At 32.5% G+C, this 22,349-nt stretch overlaps 1 protein-coding gene across 1 annotated transcript in view; it reads left to right on the top strand.

The window, feature by feature from the left end:
* LOC129744081 (serine-rich adhesin for platelets-like) overlaps positions 1 to 22,349 on the top strand; it is a 324,036-nt gene that overhangs the window by 132,596 nt on the left and 169,091 nt on the right. The window contains exon 4 of the mRNA XM_055736434.1: positions 11,587 to 11,769. Within this exon, the coding sequence (XP_055592409.1) occupies positions 11,587 to 11,769 (183 nt within the window). The remainder of the gene's footprint in view (positions 1 to 11,586; positions 11,770 to 22,349) is intronic.

Here is a 22,349-nt window from a genome sequence, read left to right on the forward strand (position 1 = left end):
TTTGATTCGGATGCTTTGAATATTTCCGAATGGTGTCAGGTATCAGCTACCCGTTGCAAATTCGATTTTTTCAGCACTCAACGTAACCATCAAACTTGGCAAGCCTCATGCTAAAAAAAATCCACTCTTCATAACTTGTTCCATAAATAACATATGTTGATTATATCTATGTTTCATTCATTGTATACCATTTAATTGATTAACTCCACTTTGCTCGTTTCACTTTAAGGATTAAATCGAAATCAAAATTTTCTCATTTATTGTAAATTCATTGCATATTTTTGAATATCGGGAAAATTTTTGGAGTGTTTGCCCAATATTCTGCCTTGCGCAGCACTTTTAGCTCCCAAGTAGCTTTGGATGGTATATATTTTTAAACTGAAGAAATAAAAACATTAGAGAAGATTTTTTGCAAACCATTTTCAAGCAACTTCACTTTCCTCACCTTTGGAAGCAGTAGTTATTTATATCCATATTTTCATCAAAATCATGTCAAAAAAAAAAGTTCGCCCTTTTTTATTTGTGGGAGCGAAAAATGCGAATTAAATCAAGAAGATTTGATTTATTGGGTTAGTTTTCAAAGGAATTTAATTTGTTTTTGAAAGGAGAAAATATAGGTTCAATTTTTTGTTATTCAACCAAATTAAAGCATTTTTATTTTCTTTTTTATCCTTAAAGACATACCTGCCAATTTAAACCATTGTTGTCTGATTTAAAATTTTCCTAAACAGTGTTGAAGGTGATTTGTGATTCTATTTAAGATTATGTGATATTTTCAAGATTCAATAACATTTAACTGGAATGCAGGTTTAAACAAATTAAATACATAAAAAAGAGCTAATCTTTAAAGGCTACACTGATTTCATGAGTTCTTTTTACTGGAAATTTTCATGTAAATTTACCTCGAAATTTACCTCGACATTAAAAAATTTTAAATATCCGCTTCAGATTTAACACTCGGGATACCCTATCTGACTATTTTAGAGAAAAATTGGTATATGTTTAAAGGCTAGAAGGCGCATTGCCACTTGTTCACCGTGTGAGATGACAGGAGTTAATATTATTTTCAACACTTTTGGGTCATAATAAAAACTTATCAAAAAAAATTATTCTTCTGGAATATCAATCACAAAAAAAAAAAAAATTTCAACAAAAAATCGGATCTTAAGTCTCTTCTCTGTAGCCAAAATATGTTGAACAAAAACACACATTTTTGTTAAGTACGTACTTAAGTTCTGTGTAAACAATCAGGGAACCTGTAAACAGTTTTTTGGTGAACGATTTAAAAAAAAAGTTCAGTTTATTTAGTCAAATTGTTTATTTGGGTCCAACCATTTATAAATTAACAAATCATGTATACATTTTTTGTAAATGTTGAACGTTTGCACTTTTTTGCATTCGGCTTTTAAATGAACATCAATCCTATATTATCCATTTTAAAGGACAGGCTCTTGTTCAGTTCATGTGTCTGTTCATTTGCAACGGATTTTGTGGTTGTTCTATAAATTTAAAGGCGCTTGATACAACTTCTGTGAAGCACATTTGTACATGTTCGAAAAATATTTCTAGCGTATTGGGTTATAAACCTAATCTTTCCACTTTTCTTTTTTCAAATGAACGCAAAGAGTCATACCATTATTTCATACGCATCAGTACTAAATTCATATTATTCAGACAACAATTCCTTCTTTAATTAACACGAATTAAAGTTTTTTTTTTTCAAATCGTTTAAATGGTTTTGATTTGATCGGCAAAATATCAATCTGGATCAAATGTAGGCGTCGTTCATTACAATGTGCTGTACAAATGATCTAGGAATCAAGAAGAAAAAATCACATCTAGGCTTCATATGGCCACCACATGCATTGAAATAATGCTCGATTGAGAAATGCGCGCCCAAATATTCCCACTAAACAGTATGCTATGCCATAGTTACTAACCTCCTACGACGTTTGCTTGCGACGCCTCGACCCTGGAGACGAAAAACAAACCGCTCGGCGCCCAAAAGAAAGAAAATCTCGAAAAAAATTGAAGGCCATGACTTTAATTTGATTCAATTTATTACAAATTTAATGATTACGGTTAATTGATGCGACTTTTTGTTGTTTTTATTCGATTTAAACCGATTCGCATGCCCACAGAATATTCTAAAAATTATATCATTTGAATCGGTTGGGTCATTCCGAAGGAGTAGTACTACAAACACCGTTACAAGAGAATTTTATATAATAGATAAGAGACTTGTATTTTTTATTCTGAAGAGTTTCAAAGTAGGTAATTTAATTGAAACCTCCTAAAATTACGGTATATTCGGTATATTCGAAGCAATGCATTCGACCAATTGAGAACCTTGGGTAATGTGACTAAACCTTATAAGGGATCAGCAATCCCCGGCCCGCAAAACACACCTTTTTCAGCGTTCTCATGTATAATGTCTCATGTCTCATGTCTGATGTCTCATGTCTCATGTCTCATATCTCATGTTTGAAAGCCATTTTTTTTAATTCGAAGAATAAAAGTGGTATGCCGATGCGGTCAAAGGTTTTGCTGAAAAAGGTATGAATAGCCTCACCATGAAAACCTTTGCTCATGGAAAAAAAAATTCTAACTTTTCTATCAACTTTTATCCATTTTCAATTCAAATATTCTTCCTTCAAATATATGCTTTCACCGAAAATCCGGAACAAAAAAATTACTTGAATTTTCAAATTTTTTGACTGTGATTTATTCAAATGAATTTCTTAATTTTTCTGAGTTTCAAGAAAGGTATATGCATGGAAGAAACAAGAGAGTTTATAAGTTTCGCAAGTTTGCTGCATATTTACTGCGAAAGAAATGACCGTCTGTCATAGTTGAAAGTTTATGCCCTGCTCTGCGCGATTTCATTTTTTTTTGAACGCATCCGTGGTGGCCAGTGAACCGGGAAAACCGGGAAAACCGGGAAAAAACCGGGAATTGAAAATGGGACCGGGAAAACCGGGAAAAAACCGGGAATTTCAAATCAAAACCGGGAAAATTCTTTATGGATCATTTTTCCCCTATGTAAACTATTGAATTCTAAAATTAATTCATTTTTTTTCTCAAAAGCGAAATAAAATTGGGATCTAAATTCCATGGGAATAATGTGGGCAAAAGTCGATAACTTCTTGAAAATCGAGATTTTTTAGCTTAGCACATACCTTTTAGTGCTCTGAAGTGGTCGAGTTCCAGAATATATTGAGATTTTCTTTTGTTAATTTACTAATTTTTGACATTTACAATTTTACAAATTTTTTATAAGCATTAAAAGCGCGAAGAACTTATCTTTCATATGTTCAAAAAAAAATGTTTTTCACAAATAAATTTCATTTTTAACCTTTTAGAGCCGGGAATTCATTAAATTCTGCGGGGAAAAATGCGAAAAAACAGAAAAATTCATAATAAGTTGCCACCATGTTACATGGTTCATTCATAAATGTCCAAAAGGTAGAACCAGATGCGTGCGTGATTCCATCTAACATTTTGCGCTTTTACTGGTAATCGCATTCTTCATTGATTAAAAATTTGAAAAATACAGATTGTTTAAAAATAAGAATCCCATTAAGATATTATCATATTAAAAAGGCTGATTTGAAAGCAAATTCAAGCCTTAGAATAATTTTTAAAATTTGTGTTAGAACTTCAAATTTAAAGTTTGAATAACGATATTCAAATTTTCTGGTTGGATTGCAAATTCAAACTCAGAGTTTAGATTGACATGCCAAGTTCAAAGTCAAGCCTATAGAACTCAGGCTCAGGCTCACTCAGTATTCAAGACGAGAATCAAATCAAAATTTAAAATTAATAGGAGGAATAGAACTAAGTGGATTCTGTTCTCAAAATTACAGAGAACAAATATTAAATTAGATAATCAATCAGTATTAATCAGTTAAAATTCGAATCATGAAACCAAACTTATCTTAGGTTTGACTTATAGATTCGTAATTCACCCGAAATTCATTGTCGATGATTATATTTCAAATTTCATAATTCAGAAATCAGAGCTCAATACTCAAATTCTGTGTGCGATAAAGTTTATTCAAATTGGAACATCATGGTTTTAATTCGATCGAAAAAGTGTCGACAAAATTACCAAAAAAATCAGAGTTTTGCAGCAGATATAGATTGAGATATGAAGAATTGATTGGTATATGTACTTAACTCAAAGTTTGTGATTTTGGCACCTCACCCTCTGATTCTAAGGGCCTCAATTACTTTTTCCATCCTTTGTTTAAACAATTTTCTGTAGAAATCCCAACAAACCTCTTCGTTAACAGGATATTCTTACGTTTGATATGAAAAAAGGGCTTATTTTGGTTTAAAAAAAACCCCTGCTTATCACATTCATGTATTTCAAAACTGGGAATATCATAAAATCTCGATCGAAAAACCGGGAAAAAAACCGGGAATTTGAAAATGGAAACTTGCTGGCCACCCTGGTATATGACAAACTGTAAATATGAAACCCATCGAAACCGACCCAGACCACGAAGCTTCCAGAATGTCTATAATGAATTCATGATTCAATCAGTTGTTCCCTTCTTTTGCTCTTTCTATTTACATCACTTAGCCGGACGCAATTGTTGCCGGGGACGGTTTTGCGCATTTGTTCCTTTTCTTACGTCCATCCCGTGTCGTTAGCTTACCTCAGCTGGAGGTGGATACCTACTGCGGTTGTGTTCCGAAGAGCATTGAATCCCCATCGTAACCAAGAAGAAGTAACTGAGCCCTGCTGATGGTAACTAAACGGTGGTCGTCGTCATTGGTTAACATGGGAGGGCTTCACTGGTTATTGAAATGGAAGCGATTTTCTGCTTATTTGCTTCCATGTACTTACTTACCTACTAAGAGAGCTACCGGCTTTTCCTGCTTAAGTTACCCGACTTGGATGTCCGTCCGTCCGTCGTATGTGTGTTGTGCCTGGCTGGCTTAGCACAATTCCCAACTCCCTGGCAACGATGACGATGACGATAGACGGACGTTTGCTCAACATTCCCTGGTCAAGAAACTATTTGTTCATGGGACTGGCCGTTGATAGGTTTCAAGGTTTAACCTTCTCTTCTTTTAGGTGAGGAAGTCCAGCGAACGCAAGGGAGCTTTGCTGTCTGAAATAATTAGATGCAAATCTTGTGATTTAATTTTGTATATTTTTTGAGAGTTTCTACCAACTGTCAAACTTTTTTTTCTGAGATCTCAACCAGTCTTCTATTGTTCGATTATTTGATAAGCAATTCTTCAATAACTACGACCATACAACATACCGTTTGGAGTTGATTGAGGTTATACATACCTACTATCTTGACTAGCCAACTAACAATCAAGTTCCTCTACTGGAGGACCTGTTCGGTGAGCACAGAAAACACGAATGACGGAAATTCCTTTTTGGGCTTCATGACAAACGATGTAGGTTCTTCCCCATTCCCATTTTTTTTGCTTCCGATTCGATTGAAGGAAGCGACAAATAGTTCTTGTTGCCTTTTCTAGGTCAGTCGGAAAATGGGTAAATGCAAATCAGTGCTCGTAAGAGTCAAAGCTAACAACTTTTGCAGAAACTTGAAGAAGAAGAAAAAAAAAATAATTCAAAGAAGCTGGTAATCAACATGGATTATTTGAATAATTTGGATGAGAGTTCTAAGTTTAACGTGTGTCAGGTAGAAGTCCTTTTTTCATGTACATAGCTTTATTCATATTGACAACGTACTCATTGATTTCTACAAAAGATTGTCATGGTTTAACAATTCCGTTGAAATTTGTTAATTTTTTTTATAATATCCAGAAGTTATGTCATCTTTATTAGGGGGCAGCGAAAATGATCATTTCGAATTTCTTATACCGTCCAAAACATTTTAAGGGTTAATTCAAATTTGAATTTCGATGTCCATCGATACACTAGAAGGTTGCCAATATGCCTATTTTTTTTCAGAATAAGCATGATTTTTGGAGACCCAACCTGCCAGTTGACAAGCCTCCATTTTTCTATGATTTTTGAAAAAAAGTCTAATTTCCCCTGGTTTTTGGAAATAAGTCTGATTTTTCATAGTTTTTTTTAATATGATGGAAACATCAATGACAAAACTGACGAAATAGACAAAAGTGACGATATTGGCATTGACAGAACTGACAAACAGTTAAAAACGGATAAAATTGACTAAATTGAGAACAGGAAAAAATTGATTAAAGTTACCAAATTGACAAAATTTGCCAAAAATTAAACAATTGCACACATTGATGAAATTAACTAAATAAACAAAACCAACAAAATTAACAGATTCAATTTGTTTATTTTTGTCATTTTTGTTATTTTTGTAGATTTTGTTATTTTTGTCAGGTTTGTCATTTTTGTCATTTTTGTAATTTTTTGTCATTTTTGTCATTTTTGTCATTTTTTTCATTTTTATTATTATTGCCATTCGTATCTATTTTTATCGTTCGTGTAATTTTTGTAATTTTTGTCATTTCTGTCATTTTGAATAATGACAAAAATGACAAAAATGAACAAAATGACAAAAATTACAAAAATGACAAAAATGACAAAAATGACAAAAATGACAAAAATGACAAAAATGACAAAAATGACAAAAATGACAAAAATGACAAAAATGACAAAAATGACAAAAATGACAAAAATGACAAAAATGACAAAAATGACAAAAATGACAAAAATGACAAAAATGACAAAAATGACAAAAATGACAAAAATGACAAAAATGACAAAAATGACAAAAATGACAAAAATGACAAAAATGACAAAAATGACAAAAATGACAAAAATGACAAAAATGACAAAAATGACAAAAATGACAAAAATGACAAAAATGACAAAAATGACAAAAATGACAAAAATGACAAAAATGACAAAAATGACAAAAATGACAAAAATGACAAAAATGACAAAAATGACAAAAATGACAAAAATGACAAAAATGACAAAAATGACAAAAATGACAAAAATGACAAAAATGACCAAAATGACAAAAATGACAAAAATGACAAAAATGACAAAAATGACAAAAATGACAAAAATGACAAAAATGACAAAAATGACAAAAATGACAAAAATGACAAAAATGACAAAAATGACAAAAATGACAAAAATGACAAAAATGACAAAAATGACAAAAATGACAAAAATGACAAAAATGACAAAAATGACAAAAATGACAAAAATGACAAAAATGACAAAAATGACAAAAATGACAAAAATGACAAAAATGACAAAAATGACAAAAATGACAAAAATGACAAAAATGACAAAAATGACAAAAATGACAAAAATGACAAAAATGACAAAAATGACAAAAATGACAAAAATGACAAAAATGACAAAAATGACAAAAATGACAAAAATGACAAAAATGACAAAAATGACAAAAATGACAAAAATGACAAAAATGACAAAAATGACAAAAATGACAAAAATGACAAAAATGACAAAAATGACAAAAATGACAAAAATGACAAAAATGACAAAAATGACAAAAATGACAAAAATGACAAAAATGACAAAAATGACAAAAATGACAAAAATTAAAAAAAATTACAACAATAAAAAATATTACAAAAATGACAAAAATTTCCAAAATTACAAAAATGGCAAAAATGACAATTTATCTTTTTTGGTATTTTGTTAATTTTGGCATTTTTGTTTTTTTTTTTATTTTTGTCTTTTCTGTCATATTCGTCATATTTGAATTTTTGTTGTTATTGTCATTCGTGTTATTTTTGTTATTCGTGTAATTTTTGTTATTTATGTTAGTTTTGTTATATTTGTCATTTGTGATATTTTTGTCATTCGTGTAATTCTTGTCGTTTTTTGTCGTTTTTTTTCAAATGTTTGTAATTTTAATCAGTCTTGTCTCTTTTGACATTTTTTTTTTTTTCATTTATGTAAGTTTGAGAGTTTCATTAATTTAGTTAGCTTCAGAAAAATCGAAAGGGGTATCTAACAATCTTGCTAGAGGAATGATAATGAAATAATTTTTAACAAAGCGTAAATTGCTAGTTAATCCGCTAACTTTTCGTTAGCGATTTTGTTTTGTTGCTAAATTTCGATAAAATTAAGAAAGTTCCGATAAAGTTTTGTTCCGATGTTGAAGACCGCTAAGTATCGATTTATTATGTTCATGGATTGGCCTAGAGATAAAGTAAAAGAGCTGGAACCCGGAGGACTAGAGTTCAATTCTCGGTCGGTGCGAGTTTTTTTTTTTAATTTAAGGCATGGGTGACTAACATTTTCGACAGGCGGGCCAAATTTCAGAAATGAGATTGGATGGTGGGCCAAATAAACAAATCGATCTGGAGAATTTAAAAAAAAATTAACAGTTTTTTGAAAACACTATAAAAACATTTCCCTAGGTTACATCGAGTCAGCTGGCCAAATTGCCCGGTTTTATGCGGATTTTCCCGGATATTTAATTCTGAATTTGGGAAAAGTCCGGTCTGACTCGGTTTCCCGCACTTCATTGAAAAATGCTCGGATTTATTCACTTTTTTGCGAAATCGAATGGAAAAAAATCATTTGAATTGTAAAAAAATTTCTTAATGCATTCAAAACTAAAATTTTTGGGTAAGTTTTTTAAAAATAATCATTAAAGGTCTAAAAAACGAATAAAAATCTGCTGATAAATTTTGATGGACATTTTTTTTTCAAGTTTGTTTGCTATTGATTTACTATTGATGTTGCCAGGAGTTCGGTCGACAATTTTGAAATCACACACCTGGATTTTGCCAGGATTTTAGATAAAAATAGTCCGGATTTTCCAGCCCAGATACGTGCTGGAAAATTCTGACAACCTTAGTATAGATTTATATTAATAAAGTCGTTTTTGTAACTTGCATATTTTTACAAATACAAAAAACAGTATAAAAATACGCAATACGAAATGAATTATGCCTCCCAACTTATTCATGTACGTCAATCTTTTCAAGGCATAAAAAATCTATATTCATCCCAGAAATATCAAATGACGTGACTACAATGGAGATTAAGTCAATTTTATGGTCTCCAAATATAATAAAATTGATCGAATACCGTGACGTGAAAACTGTCTCCTGGGAAAAATTTGATAGAGGAATTGAAAAAAAATCGCATAATGATATTGTTCAAAAAACTAGCGCTCCCAAGCTTTATACACTTAAAAGAATAATCTTTTCCACCCTAGTAATATAAAAAATAATGTTGATTTTTCGAAAAACGGACCTCAACCTCAACTCAATCCAACTCTTTCTGATTTTTTAAATATCTAGGTTTGACTAGTGAATTTGGATAGCGTTCTATGAACAGGATGAATACGAGTTTGAGTCTTATGTAATCTTTGCAGCATTTTCAAGTCCAAATTTTGCTAGAAAAAAAGTCGTTCTTCTGAAAGATTTGTCAGTAAAAAACCGGTTCTAGTTGAATTTTACAACCCAACTGTAAATTCTGTCTACGAACACAAACACCTACAGGATCTCAATGAAACTTGATGTTTCCTCGGAAAGATCCCTTTTTCTTAACTCTAAGCGTACATCTTTCGAGGATATGATGGCTAGCATCTTACAAATGCTAAAACCACCAACCCACAGAAAGTGGACTATGTATGCCGTGACCGGGATTCGATCTCACGCTTGCTGGCTTAGAAGACTTTAAAGCTATCCTCTACTCCACGCGCTGCGGCAAGTTTTTTATTATTGATGTTCATAAAAACAGAGCAAAATGTTAATATTAACATAATAAATATAGGTACATTTAGATTTGGTTTCATTTTTATAATATACCCTTTTCTGTTGAAGCTTAGCAAACAATAACGAATACCAAACGACTTTGATAATTTTAAAATTGTAATTGTAATTTTTTTTTAAATACAGTGACGGTAACCTATTTGTAAAATTAAATGAGGCCCGGAGATTCAAATTATCAGTTTTAAGTAAATAATCCCAAACGATTCTCCATGTTGATTTTTTTAGATTTTACAATTATATTTGTATACTTTTACGTTCGAAAAAAAATTACAGTTGTTCGAAAAATGTATGAAAAATTTCCAAACACAACAATTAAAAAGCGTTATTTCGCGAAATTAGTTTTTTTTTCTCTTTTAACTGTTTGTATATTAATTTAAAGATATTTTCAGAGCTTTGTTCTAAATTTAGTTAGGGTAGATATAGATATATCTTTCCAAATGATATACGCAGACCAAGAAACCGATCAATTCTTAGAACATGGCTTGGGTTGGCCGCGGGCCAATTGTGGCTCGCGGGCCATGGTTTGACCACCCATGATTTAAGGTATTCAAAATTACTCATTTTCGATCAAGTTGCTTATTTGAATGAATGTTTGTATTTTACACACGCCTGATCAGAAGAGAATAACAAAATTATATCAAGATAAGATATTGCAAAATTCAATTTATTCATATCTAAATGATGAAGGATGTTAAAATATCTCAAATTATAACAAAAAGTCCGTGTAACAATAACTCAACCAGATAGGATAAGGTTGCCAGATGGCCCGGTTTTATCCAGATTTGCCTGGATATTTAATAAAAAAATTTGAGAATCATCCGGATTTAATTGAAAATGCCAAGATTTTACCCGGATTTATTTACTTTATTTGGAAAATCAAACGAAACAAAAACAAATTGTGTAGTAATTTTTTTTATTTATTCCTCCAAAACGAAATTTGTAGAGCAAGTTTTATAAAAATAATCATGATAGGTTTTTCGGAAGCCTCAACCTACGATTTAAAATCTGCCGATAAGTTTTAAGGAAAAAATAAATTATTAATTTTTTTTCTTGATTTTGGTTGAGTAATTCATGGGTTTTTACAAAATTTGCCCGGATATTGTCCAGGTTTTTGGTCTTCAATTTTGAAATCAAATGCCCACATTTTGTGAGGCTTTTATATAAAATTGCTCGGATTTATTTTATTTTATTTATTTAAAACTCCGTCTTACAACATAACCTGATGAACAATATTCCTTCAATTCACTCGGTTCATGGTAACCGTTCTCAAATTTCTAGGACATCCCACATTCGCCAGATCACGCTCTATTTGAAATTTGTTCCAGCCTAATAGAAGTAAATAAAATTTACATATAAATGTTTCAATATGTGCACTGTTTTTTTTCCAAATTTCATTTACGACACGCTATGCCCAAAACTATTTTGAATCGGACGTATGATACGTTAGCTCGTGAATATGTTGCTAAGAAGTCACTTAATGCCTAAAATATAGATAAGTTTCTTACAATTGAGCTTTCAATACAGAAAATTTATTTACAATTAAAAGACACTCGAACGGTTCGCTTACTTTTTTATTGTGACTGATTTGGAAAAAAGACAATTTTACACTTTAAGTGCAACTCAAAAACTGTTGAGCTCAAATTTTGTCCATCTTATTTTTGGATTTAGCAGTCGATTTTGTTTAGGAATCATGGATCAATATTTAATATTCTCATTTTTTTCTACTTGTGAACCACTTTAGATATGTTTTCCTGTCTCCCACCACAAATAAACGCCTAAATTGCTACCGCAGCATTAAGCATAACCATCCAAATCTAACCGTTTGCTTCGCTTCTCCTTCCATTCCAGAAAAACGAGTGCCATCGAGTACGACGACGGCGACGCCCGGCAGTAACTCAGTGACGCCGATTCCAATCGTACCCGAACAGCTGAAGGGATCACCTCCACCATTGAAACGTAATCTGATCGCCAAACGAACGGTTGGCTCGGCCATAGGCACGCCACATGGTACCGTCAAAACACCACTGAAAGGTAAGTTGATCGAATGATCTGCAGAAGAGCTACTGAAACTACTCGACTTTTCATTCGAGCTAGATGTGGGAACTCGAAAGCTTTAACTTGGAAAATGAGTTCTAGCACTCACATCTTTTACCCCTAAATGTAGACTGACGATATTTTAGTTATGATCGAAACAAACGCTTCAACGAGAATGCGATGTTATTTTGAATCTTATGTTAACGCTTCACGTGGGCTGATCTTTTCATAAAATTTCCATAGATGAATAATTTTATGGTAAAAAATTCTAATTAATTGGCGTTTCAAGAGAGTACCTTTATCTTTTTTGAAAATTCAAGCATTTTCAATTTGTTTTTTCAAACTTCTGATTGCGAAGCATAATTCAAAATCATTTTGGACAATTTTGGATAATTCAGGATCATTTGTGACCTACATACATATGTAGGTACTATGAATTTATTTAAAAACTTCAGGAAATATTCAAAGGCAATTTACAACAAAACTATCGGCTAATCTCATGTTCATTTTTTTTTATAATTCAGTGAAGAAATTATAATCGTAAAGTATGGATTGAAAATCCGCAACGCTGTAAAATTTGTTTCCAAATGATTCAATCAATCACCAATCACCAACTCCAAGCGGTGGAATTTCAATTTGCACCTTCAAGAAAGTGTTTGGATTCCATTTTTCTTTCGATATGCCGAACTTAGCTTTTCGCAGCTTGTTTTGTAGCTATTTAAAGACTGCGAAAGCTGCGCGGCACGTGGCTCAACGTTCGATTAAACAGCAAACTACTGCCGAATGAAACGAATCAAATCACTGCCCACAACAGATTGTCTTAAGCCCATTAAAATCGCCCACTTACATATTGTTTCCTGCACCTTTCGTTGGCGCGGTTGAATCACAGTAAACCCCATTTCGAAGCCTTAACCTTATCAATCGGAAAACAATCTTCGGTCAGTCGCAGTGGCATTCCGAAATCAAAACAATCATCAATGAAAGTGATCAACACCACACTGTGTGGTTTCTTGTCGTGGGCATATGGAAAATGCGGAAAATGAAGAAATGTTTTTCCCAGTTTGCGTAAACAACGTTGGACGTTCGTGTCATTATTCAGGGCCCAATATTAGAGGTAGCCGATCGACGAATGAAATGGCTCGATGAATCGGTAAATTGGTTTCGACTAGCTGTTGTGCCTACCATGCTTACCTGCCAATATTCAATACCTTTTGTTGAATGGCATACAAACAACAGGGCATGAGTGAGTGTATCAATGACTTCCACTTTCGTTAGTGGGATTGGACAAAGTACAGCGAGTAGCAACATTGTGAGCCAGCTGGTTTTGGTTGATTATAAAACATGAGAAAATGATCAATCACGCGAAGTGTAATTAAACTAATTTAATTTAAGCTTCGAATGGTTTTTATTTCTCTCTGTTGGATGCGGTAAATTAACACATAAGAGCCATGCAAAATCAGGAAAATAAATATTTCGAACGCTTTGCGGCACGTGGCGAGTGATTAACCTAGTTTTAGAAAATAAAAATATTTTTTTAAGCAATCACAATATCCCTTAGATGTGAGATTCGACCTTAAGGATTCTTTACTATTGCCAGAAAATTTTCAGCACGTATCCGGCCGGGCCGGACAAATCCGGGCAATTTTATTTAAAAAACTGGTAAAATCCGTGCATTTTTCATCAAAACTGATTTACAGATTTCAAATTAAAATATTTCAGGTTTCCAAAGATTTTTATAAAATTTGCTCAAAAACTTTTGGAAATTTTGGAGGCATAAATAAAAAAAAATAACAATGTCTTTTTATGTTTGATTTGCCAATTAAAATGAATAAATCCAGGCATTTTTCAATAAAATCCGGGCAATCCGGCTGGTTCGGACTGTTTTATATTTAAAAGGGGAGATAAGGGTATAACGAGCACCCAGGGCATAAAAAGCACTCCTTTTTTCTACATAAGTACATACGTATTTTCTTAAACAAATTTTCATGAGGACTTGTTTCGTACTACCTATAGCATGGGTGGCCAACATTTTCAACAGGCGGGCCAAATTTCAGTATTCAAAGAAAACAAATAATAACAGATTTTTTGAAAAAGCTATTAAAAAACATTTGCCTATCGTTACATCGAGTAGGGGGAAGATGTCTACTACCGGACACTTAAGGTTTTTAAGCAATAACTTCAAAAATAGATTTTTTTTAATATTGGTTCCTCTACTGATTTGAAGAGTATCAATATTATGATCACTAAACCATATTAGAAAAAAATGAATTTACAACATATTCATGTGGTAAGAGAAATCATTTCATGTAAGTTTTCACTCATTTCCAAAAGTGTTGTCTATGGCCGGACACTACGAATTACTTCACCAAAGTTGTCACCAATGGCACAAAAACGCAGCAAAATGACTGAAATGACTTGCACAGATCTTGTGAGTATGTGTTTTCCAATACTGAATGATCTATGAAGCCAGTCAAAATAGTTTTTTTGACAAACCAGAATGACACATTTGTTTCGAAAAACTAGAGAAAAGTTTTCTATGACCGGACAGCAAAATTTAAAGTTTCTCAAAGGACCAAAATAGTTTCGTTATTGAATCCTTATCTTCTGCAAACCATTTGAGGGTGCTATAGAGATGAAAAAATGAAAGTTTCAAGTTGAAATCATCTATAATTTTGAATATTTTCTTGTCCGGTCATAGATAACAATTTGGTGTCCGGTCATAGAAAAATCGCATTTTTTTTTAATTTTCCTAATATTTCGTTTGAACTTCCGTTTTGTTATCTTATATCTACTGTAGTCGAAAGATAACCAATCAACGATGTCGTTCATGTGCAGTTAAAATTTTACAAGCCGAAAAAACTGACCACAATACAAATGCAAAGTTTAGGCGATCGTCTCCGTACTACTTGGCAAAAGCTTTATATGCCTATTTACCTGGTTTACCTTTTCAGATTGGATTACCATATTTCTAACGCCATATCAAGCTACTATTTACTTTATTTTCATGGTGTTAAAACATTATTAGGATATTGTGTTTCCGAAAAATCTATGTTGTCCGGCCATAGGCGATGTCCGGCCATAGACGACTTCCCCCTATAGATTGATCTTAATAAGTCATTTTGGTCCCCTCATATTTTTACTAAATTTGCTCCATTTGATATAGTAGATGATAGTAGAAATATTACGCAATACGAAATGAATTATTCCTCCCAACTTACGTATGTACGTCAATCTTTTTGTGTAGTTTAAAACCTTCTCGGTTTATTCATCCCAGAAATAACAAATCACGTGTCTACAATGGACGTTTTGTCAATTTTATGGTCTCCAAATATAAAAATAACCACCCATTTTCCAAAGTTTTCACCGTTCTCCTTAGACAAATTTGATAGACAAATAAAAAAAAAGCAGAATGGAATTATTGAAAAAAATAATGTATATGAGCTTTTGAAATTTAAAAGAATGAATTTTTCAACGAATTTTCTTTAAATCATCAATAATATTGATTTTTCAAAGTACGGACCAAGGTTGACGAAACCACAGAAAAATCTGTAATTTCACAGAATTTTGAGCAAATTTTCAGTTGTCGAAGTAGAATTCAACTAACGAAAGGTTGAATTTGTTGTAAAAGTATAATTTCAATTATGATGTTGATATGATTCGGTGATTTTTTTACGATTTTTAAAACGATTTGGATACCAGCTTACATTTTTCTGAGGCCGACCAACTAGAGTTCGCTTGAAGGCTCTTCGTACCAATGATATGTAATCATAAAAATCCAATTGGAAAACATTGAAAAATGTGTAATAGAATTTACAAATAATGTGTCAAATGTGTCAAACCGTATAATTGTACGTAATCGTTATTGCTTTTTATTCAGTGACGGTAGACTTTTTTGTAAAATAATATTAGACCCTCAGAACCTAAGGAGCATAAGTGAGAACATGATTGACTTTTAGTAAAAAATGCCAAGGGATTCTCCATGTTTCAAATTATATTTGGTGATTTTTTCAAATTTTAAAGTTTTTTCGAATACTTTATCGTTTGAAAAAGAAAATTGCAAATGTTCGACAAATGTATGGAAAATGGCAAAACACAATAATTTTAAATCTTTTTTTCTCAAAATTAGTTTTTATACACTTTTACCCCTTTGACTATTATCAATTCAAAGAGATTTTCGGATCTTTATTTTGAATTTAGTTAGTGTAGACTCAGGTATATTTATAAAAATGATGTATGCAAACTAAGAAAAACGTTCAATTCTTAGAACATGATTTTTCCCAAAACAAGCATCGCGCGCCAAAAAAAGCTGGTCGCGAGAACCAGCTAGGTTCTCAAGTGATACCTATTATATTATAATTTTAGAGCACCACCAAATAAGCTTTCATTACTTTTAAATCATCTTGATCTGAAATGTACGTACTGCAACATGATTTACACATTGTTTCTGAATTTTCACCATCATAAAATTTTTGATTTTTCACTTTAATCAATTTTAAATTTATATAAATTTGTTGACCTGGGGCGAACAGAGCACTATTAATCAAGGCAAGATGAGCGTTTTCTGCCGTATAATCTAGCAGCGAATTCAACTAGATGAAGTCAACTGACTGACTGACTTGTTTCATCTGTCGATTTGGCTTATTGGTAAGGAGTCGGAGAGGTTGCTTTGTTTGATGAATCTACGCCTCACCGTTTAGCGCAAAATGCATCGATCATGAATGATAAATGAAAAAAAATTCACCTTGACCAGGAATCGAACTCGAGTCAAGCTGTAACTCTATTATTCAGTTGACTTCATCGATTCGAATTCGCTGCTAGCTTCCCCGGCAGAAAACGCTCATCGTGCCTCTATTAATGGTGCTTATACTGCCCCAGGGAGGTTCTCATTATGCCCCTACAGTGACTGGTTTTTAGCTGTTGGTAATTTTTTTAAAAATGCATTTTTAAACGTTTTTATCCATATTTTCAAGTTTCATTCAATAAGGCAATAGATTATTTGAGTGTCTGAACACGAAACAATGATGTAATTCACATATTATAGCTGTTCTCTATGGTTAAATAAGCGTTTTTCTTAAGGTGGCCATTATGCCCTTATCTCCCCTACCGAATTTAGCCCTTTTCAACAATTCGGCCAAATGAATATTTTGTTTTAGTTTATTATTTTCAACCAGATACTATACATCAGATCTTTTTAAAAATGTCATCAATAGCTGAAAGAACATCAGATGACTTTTCACTTCTAGGGCGTTTTTAACCAAAGAGATTCTGGGACAAAACATGTCGAAACAGGTGTCAAGCTATTCGAAATTGCTTATTAGATATCGAATAGAATGAATGCCGAATTCAAGCAAAATGCCTTTAAAATAGTTGTTAAATAGAAGGATTATCATTATCCTTAATCATACTATACTTTTTACCACACGATCTACATGGCTGGGCAACTCTGGGCAATTTTTTGATAAAAAAATTAAAAAATGAAGGGCAAATCTTAACAGAATCTAGGCATTATTATCAAACAAACAAGATGAAAAAGAAAGAAAATTACTAGAAATTTAAAGTTCTCAACGAATCACAGCAGCAGTGATAAATTCGTACAAAAATTAATGTTTATTTTTAAATCAATTCTAAAAAAATCATTTATGAACGCAAATTCTGAAAAATAAGGAAGAGAAATTTGAGTTATCTGACTAATCTCGGGTAGATCCGAAAAGTTTGGAAAAATATCTGAGCATCCCGACCAGATTAGATTAGACAAATCTAGGGCAAATGTTGGTAATAAAATGGACTACCTTTTCAATTTTTCAGATGTCTAAGTTTACGCGTTTTTGAGAAATTTAGGATAAAAAAGGACATGGATATAATATTTTTTTACAAGCATTTCGGAAATCTTTATTGTCGACTTGAAATCTCATGAACTGTTGATTTTGTCTGATTTTTTTACTCAAATAGATAAGAAGTATAACAAGGTTCACTAGAATGCTTACGTTTTTCGATCAAATGAATAGTTTTTAAAATAAACGCGTTTGTAATTGTCTGGATTCTTAATGACCTTAATATTGTGTTTTTTTTTTCATATTCAGAAAATAATTATTTTAAAGCAAATTTAAAAAATTATGGATAAAATTTTGAATGAGGACAAAACCAAATTTGAATAACAATTCCAAAACACCTTTTTAAGGATTTTTTAATGATGATGCGGACTAAGAATCTAGAATACTTAACTAGATACAAATTTAGATTTTGATAATAGAGAACCAGAACCTTGAAACGAGTAAATCTAATTTGGTCAGTACAGAAATGAATTTGTATCATCAAGTGATAAAATTTGGAAATCTGTAGAAGAATTCTGAACCTGGGATTAGTTTTCGAGGTTTAGGCATCAGTTCTGAGTAAAGATTGTTAATCTTGAATAACCTAACTCATTCATCAAAATTTGATTAAGAATTTATAATTTTGAGTGTGGAGAATAACACCTCGAATGTAGCATCAGTTGAAGAAATCGTTTAGTTTTTTACTGTCTAAAATTTAAAAAAATAAAATGAAAAGTCGGCCTATCGGGCCAAATACTTAGCTCAACTATTCGGTGAGCCGCATATTTGGTACATCTCTACAAAAAAAAACCATCACATGCGTTTCAGGTCGAAACCCAGAATTACAGATACTACAAGGATTTTTTTTGAGATTTTGATGCTAAGTCATGTCCGTAAAAAATATAAAAACTCTCATCCAGGCTTAAATCTAGACTACACCCAGAATAATCTGCAAGTCATGCCTACGTGAAAAACTAAATAATTTAATCCAATTGATTTTTACGTAGATGCTACGAGATAAATATGTAAACAATTTCCTATAAGAATTAATGCTTCATGGAAGTCACTTACAAATTACGTGCATTTTTAGTGAGTTAAAAACGATGTAATGACGTTACGTTTAATGTGCTTAGCGTGCTTAGTGTCCAAATGCAATTCAGGTCGACTTCACTATTTCTGTGTGTTTTCATTGCAGCCAAGAATAATAAAAAAAAACAATATTTCTTCAGAAATGAAATTTATTTCCATCATCACTCACTATACCACATAAGCAGCACACTGATTATAAAAGAAAAATCCTGGATTCCGGGGGTCCTTTGGTGTAGCTCAATTTTTAAGATCCTGTAGAAATTGAAAATATCAATTAATCAAAAATAAATAGATGATAAATTTGATGCAGTGTTCGATCCCGAAAAAGTATTTATTAGTATATTTTAAATCGAACTCACCAGAATGCAAACGCTTAGCTTTGCTCATGCAGCTCAAAATTCCGCATGTTTGGAACCACTTTCGGGGTCCTACCGCAAGGTGCCGGAATTTTTCTGAACAGTCAACTATCCTACCGGTGGAAGAATCGATTTTTCTGTTTGAGCATGATATTCCGGTACATTTTAAAATTGGCGTTGAACCCGGAAATGTGGAAAAATAGGCCACAACATTCAAACATTTCACACCAAACAAAGTCAGCTCTCTGCTGAAGGAGGACTGACATATTCTTATAAGAATTCGTACAAGCAACTAATCCAGATGGACATCCACTTCAATTTTACGTGAAATTCAAGCAGCAGTTACGTACTTTAAAAACTTACTCCAAAACACACGTAAATGGGACACGCAACAAAATCTTAGTTTACGTGGAAAATCCCGTATATTCAATTTCTAAATTATTTTGCGTGTAGGGATGTTTTATCTTTCAATATTAAAAACAAAACAAAAGTATTTTATTTCTGAATGGTTGTATATTCGACCAGTTTTGAGAGCCCGCGAAACCGTTTGCCGAATTTTGTAAACAATTATTTTTTCAGATATTTAAAAATTGAAAAATACATTCTTACTTCAATTTTTTTTTAATTGTATGCATGTCCAAAATTTACTTTAAGAATAAAGATTATTTGAAAATTTTAATCTAAATAAATGGCAGAATAAAACCAAATTTAAAAATTTTGCGAAAACAAATCACAGCTTATAATCAGAATCAACTCATCTTGAAATTTATTCATAAAGTGTAGCGATTTGTTTTTTATTTTTTTATAAATTATCATAAGATTACCTTTATTTGCTTCGTTGAAAGTATTTTGACCAAACGACCAGTTTCTAGATACATGCATTCGTAACTGTCCGATTTCTAAATGAACTATACCTGATTTAGAGGTTATAGCCAAGATTTCAAAGAATGTTACTATTGTTTGGTTGATTCGTTTTGATTTTATATAACAAAGTTGTGAGCATTCACAAAAGTGACCATTAGACCGCTGAAAAAAATGACTTTTTACTCCCATATGTTTTTTCGATGCCTTTTGGGTCACCAAGCATCAGTGTAAAATTGGAGATCATTTGGTTGATTCCTGAGTTAGCGCAACGCGTTTCAATTTTGTATGGAAATTTGTATGGAAGAAGAAATTTTTGCACATTAAATCATCCAGAAAATCTAAATAAACTTGAAATGAAATCGGTCTTTAATTTTTGGTTTTGACTATTTAGCTTCATTTTTTGTAAACATGACAAGCAGCTAAGAATTTCCTGAAAAAAGTTATAACCATTTCAAAATAATAAATCTGAATCCATTGAAAAGTATTTAAAAATAGAAGACTTTGCTTGCTAGAGCTTTTAATAATTTCATGAAATGTTTTTGCAAATGTTATACAAATCAATAAATTTTCTGGCTATGCAAAGCAGTTTTTGCGATTTATTATTCTCATCCTACGGTTTCACAGCTTTCAAATAAGCAGTCAAAAAAGCTTAAATTTAAAAAAAATAATTTTGAATACAAAAATTTTGCATAATATCGAGTATCTTTCCTGGGGTAAAAGTTAGGTTTGTGGTTTGTTCACATGAATTGTACTGTAAGAATCAAGGAATATTTTTCATTCAAAGTTATATTTTTTGGAACTTTTAGTACAGCTCTGGCGATTTTTGAATGAATAATTTTGATTTCCCATACAAATTTTCATACAAAATTAAAACTTGTTGCGCTAATTCACGACTGGATGGATCGCTTCCAAAATTTTTATTGCTATTTCTGGCAGAAAAAAACAACCAAAAAAGTTATGGGAGGTGTAAATATTTAAGAATTTGGAATTTTCATACAAAGCTTGCAGCGGTCTAGTGACCATTTTGTGAGAAAATTAAATTTATATCTTAATGGTACTGTTTATTCAAAAACAAGCATTTTTTATTTCCTACGAATGACCCACATGGCTGCTCGAAATAGAAATTTGAGTTGAAGCTTTTCATTTTAAATAAATATGTAAATATAATTTAGTAGATATTCTGATCCACACTTTTAAATAACTCACATTAATTGAAATTTTTGGCACATTAAGTTTACTTAACTTTACTTATGAAAAAAAAAGTATAAAAAAATCACTTTCATTTACTCGAATGCGCCTATCGGTAACCGCATCAGAAAACAAGATCCAAACCAGGTCAGGTGAGCAGCAACATTTGTTGGGCCTTGCTTCCCGCAGAAGTGTTTAACCTGATTGTTGATTTGATGTACAGAAGATGTTGGTATGTAACTCGGAAAACGCGAAACAGGAAACCCGGATGATGGCTCTTCTTTCTTTGAGTTTTGTTTTGTTATGATCGGTGAACTATGGGAACAAGAATTCCGCCAACATGTTTTTATTTTTATTTATTTCCATTTCACCTCTAGGATGACTGATCAAACACATGAGCTGAGCACATGAACACAACTTTCGCCACTTTACCCAAGTTGTTGTTAACATCACTACTTGCTTAGCTGAATCGAGACCAATTCAGTTGATGATCAAGGAAACATCCCACTGGGCGATATTTTATTTCCTTCTTATTTTGATTAGCTGTGGAAAATGTGGAAAACACTGCACGTAGCGAATTTGAATGAACTGCGCGTCCGACCGATTTGTAAGATATGGTCGACCTCCTCATTTGGCGTCGAACCGATTGCAATAAATCTCCGGTCGTTAAAGAAAGAATCCCCAAGTCAAGCTCCTAGCCCATCGAAAGGAAGAGTTCCATGAAAATTGTATCTCTGCTCTTCTGGCTTGGGTGCAAAGAGATAGCTTTCCACAGCAATTTTTCTTCCGAGAGCCACGTCCTCGTTGTCAAGTGTTGTGTGTGGCGGCTTCTGCGTGTCATTATTAGGGGGTTAAGTGCGGCGAAAAAAGAGCGCAAGGAATCACTCAGCCGAAACCAATATTCCATTCATCTTCCCGAAGAGCTCACTAAGGCTTAGAAGTAGAAGCATGGTTGGGACGGAAATTTTTATTTCGATTTTTCGCATCGCATAGTATTCCCGCATAGCGTCGTCGTCGCGCGGGTTTGCTCACAGTTTTTTTCAGCACGAAGAAAATCTCTTTGATCTTTTTGCTTCGTTGGGCGAGGCAGTTTTGTAGGGCTAATGAAATTAACCTACGCATCTTTAAGACCCGGAGCTTGACGTAAAGCTTCTCGTGCATGAAGGTCGGAAATGGTTGTTTTGTGCGACGTCATCGAAACGATACTCGATCGGTAACCATCGATTAATTAAACAGAAAAATGTGAAGAACCAAGTTTTTATAAGGTTTT

This window comes from Uranotaenia lowii, chromosome 2, assembly GCF_029784155.1.
Source record: "Uranotaenia lowii strain MFRU-FL chromosome 2, ASM2978415v1, whole genome shotgun sequence".
NCBI lineage: Eukaryota > Metazoa > Arthropoda > Insecta > Diptera > Culicidae > Uranotaenia > Uranotaenia lowii.